At 50.5% G+C, this 2,856-nt stretch overlaps 1 protein-coding gene across 1 annotated transcript in view; it reads left to right on the forward strand.

Annotated features, from left to right (window-relative positions):
• Positions 1-886: 886 nt before the first annotated feature.
• GSDMC (gasdermin C) overlaps positions 887-2,856 on the forward strand; it is a 26,722-nt gene continuing 24,752 nt past the window's right edge. Inside the window, exons 1-2 of the mRNA XM_029923326.1 lie at positions 887-1,124; positions 1,463-1,595. Coding sequence (XP_029779186.1) covers positions 887-1,124; positions 1,463-1,595 — 371 coding nt within the window. The remainder of the gene's footprint in view (positions 1,125-1,462; positions 1,596-2,856) is intronic.

Consider the following 2,856-nt stretch of genomic DNA (forward strand, 5'->3'; position numbering starts at 1 on the left):
GGCAGGGGACCATGGGGAGAGGAAGGGGAAAAGAGAGCGGGGAAGAGTGAGGGACACAGCTCAAGGGAGACTACTGAATACTGGAGAAGAACCATGGACTAAAGGGGGAGGGGGTGATGGTCATGGTGGGGGGCACTTGTGGGGAGAAGCACTGGGTGTTATATGGAAACTAATTTGATAATAAACTATTATAAAAAATAAATAAATAGAGAGAGGGATGCAGAACTTGAGAGACTATTGAATGCTGAGAATGAACTGACGGTTGGGGGAGGGGGGAGGGGGGAAAAGAGGTGGTGGTGATGGAGGAGGGCACTTGAGGGGAAGAGCACTGGGTGTTGTATGGAAAACAATTTGACAATAAAATATTAAAAAAAATAAAAAATAAAAACAATAGACTTGAAGTGTAGAATTTTTTTAAGGTTTATTTATTTTTGAGAGAGAGCATGTGCGCAGTGGCACATGAGTGGGGGAGGGGCAGAGAGAGAGGGAGACAGAATCCAAAGCCAGTCTCCTGCTGTCAGCACAGAGCCTGAGGAGGGGCTCAAACTATGAACTGCGAGATCATGACCTGAGCTGAAGTCTGATGCCTTCAGGGAGACGAGTGTGAGTTCCTGAGAGATAGCAAGAACATTCGGACTGTGGTGACAGGTCTTGAGACATTGCATAAGCGCCTGGGGAGGGCAGAGGCAGGTGACAACGTTGGGGCCCTGGTCTGAGGCTGATGCAGGAGGATCTGAGACATGGCTTGGTCATGGTCACACCAGAGACCATCAGCCCCAGCAGAAGGTGGAGGCACAGGTTTACATCCTCAGCAAGGAGGAGGGTGGCCGCCACAAACCTTCTGTGTCCCACTTCATTGCCTGTCATGTTCTTGCTGACTGGGGACATGGCCTGTCATGTCATCTTGCCACCAGGGAAAGAGCTTGCCATGCCCGGGCAGGACCTGAAGCTCGGCCTAATCTTGCGGCAGCCCGTGATCTTAGAAAAGGTCCAGCATTTCACCCTGGTTGCAAGATGGCGACCGGACCTTTGGCACTGGCCTCGTCACCGAGACGTCGGCCCTGACCGAGGAAGACAAGAACATCAAGTGGAGTTGAGTCTGGACTCTGCTCAGGCTCTCTTGAGTTTGAGGCTGCACTGGCCAGTGTTCTCTCCTGCTTCCAGTGCCCCCTTCCCAGGGCACAGGCTGCCACCTAGCAGTGTAGCTAGACTGACACTCTTCCTGGTCAGGAGGGGCCCACACTCTGCCAGGTGAGGTAGATCAATAAACTGTTCTGTGAATTGTGGAAAAACAGTGTAGAATTTTGATTACATAAACCACTCTTTCACACACCATCCTTCTGAGGGACAGACCTGCTGTTGGATATTCTAGAAGCCAGAGGACACCAACTCAGCTGTTTGGGAAGAGTTATGTGAGTCCAGTGAACCCTGGGTTGTGTTTCTATTTTGGTTTTCTGAGTAGGCTTAGAACTGGTGAGGTCTCGAACCAAGATCGCCATCATAAGGGCTGATAGCTTGGCTCTCACGCCTCCTTGCGCTCTGTCCCCAGCAGCCTCCAGCATTCCTGAGGAGGGAAAGCCTGGGCGGTCCAGCAGGTAGCAGCAGTTAAGGCTCCCTGATCCTTCCGGGTTGAGAACAGCCTTCTGCTGGGGAGGCAGCAATCTTGGAAAGCATGAGAAAAAATTCTAGATTCTCCCTGAACGGAAGCTAAGTGTGTAGGTAGCACTCGCTTGTTTAGAGCTCCTCAGCCACTGCTTCCCTCCTGCCAGATCTCACAACAGGATTCTTCAAGTTTTGCACATATCATAGGGAGGCTCCTACCTGGGCATTAGTGGCCAAGAGTCATGAACCCTTTTACTTCAGATTACATAGGGTGGGGTGCCTGGGTGGCTCAGTCAAGTGTCTATTTGATTTGGGCTCAGGTCAGGGTCTCAGAGTTTGTGAGTGTGCTGGAGCCCCACATGAGGCTCCGCACTGATGGCACGGAGCCCGCTTGGGACTCTCTCTCTCTCTCTTTCCTCTCTCTCTCTTCCCTGCTCATGCTCTCTCTCTCCTTCTCAAAATAAATAAATAAACATTGAAAAAAGTATTAAAACAGATTACATAGAACGACTGAGGTGGTGGAGGTCACTGAACAGCATACTTTATTATCTTGAAAATTCTCCCATTAGTTACCTTCCCAGGTTAGCCTTTTTCACAGGTTTCCATGCAGATCTCTTCTCTCCCGTACTCCTCTTTCCTCCCCCTCATTCCTCTCCCCCACCCCTCCGCTCCCCTCTAGGACTCACTATTGCTTCTCTGTCTCCTGCTTTCCTATTCTTCCTCTCTCCTGAGGTCCTTGCCTTTCCCTTCCCTTCCACAGTCTGTCCTCTCCTGTCTCACACAGAATAATAAAGCTGCTCCAAGCTGTCCCTCACTGAGCCAGCCAGTCCCCAAATAGTTGCTGAGTACCAATTACAGTTTCTAGGTTCCAGGTCGGCATTTCCAACGCATTGTCCCAATTCTAGTGCTGGGGACATGGAGGTAAGACAGAGGCCCCAGTACAAAGACTACCCTTAGTGTGGGGAGACAGACTATGGAAAATAAAGGGAAATGGAAAATAGTCTTGTCCTTACAAGTTCTCTGAGAGCACAAGGAGTGACACATGTACATGTAACTGATTCTTTGGATCCCCAAACCGGCCCCTCCCTTATTTGCCAGGACCCATGTTTCCTCCATGTCGCCTTGCTTCCCCAGCTTCTGCCCATCCTCTTCTTCCCTTGTTCATCTCCCTGTCGAACAAACAACCCACTGCTTATGTATACACGGCACTCTCCTGACTCATGCTGAGTGTCAGAGCTCTGAGCAGCCACGGGG

The sequence above is a fragment of the Suricata suricatta genome, chromosome 15 (assembly GCF_006229205.1).
Source record: "Suricata suricatta isolate VVHF042 chromosome 15, meerkat_22Aug2017_6uvM2_HiC, whole genome shotgun sequence".
NCBI lineage: Eukaryota > Metazoa > Chordata > Mammalia > Carnivora > Herpestidae > Suricata > Suricata suricatta.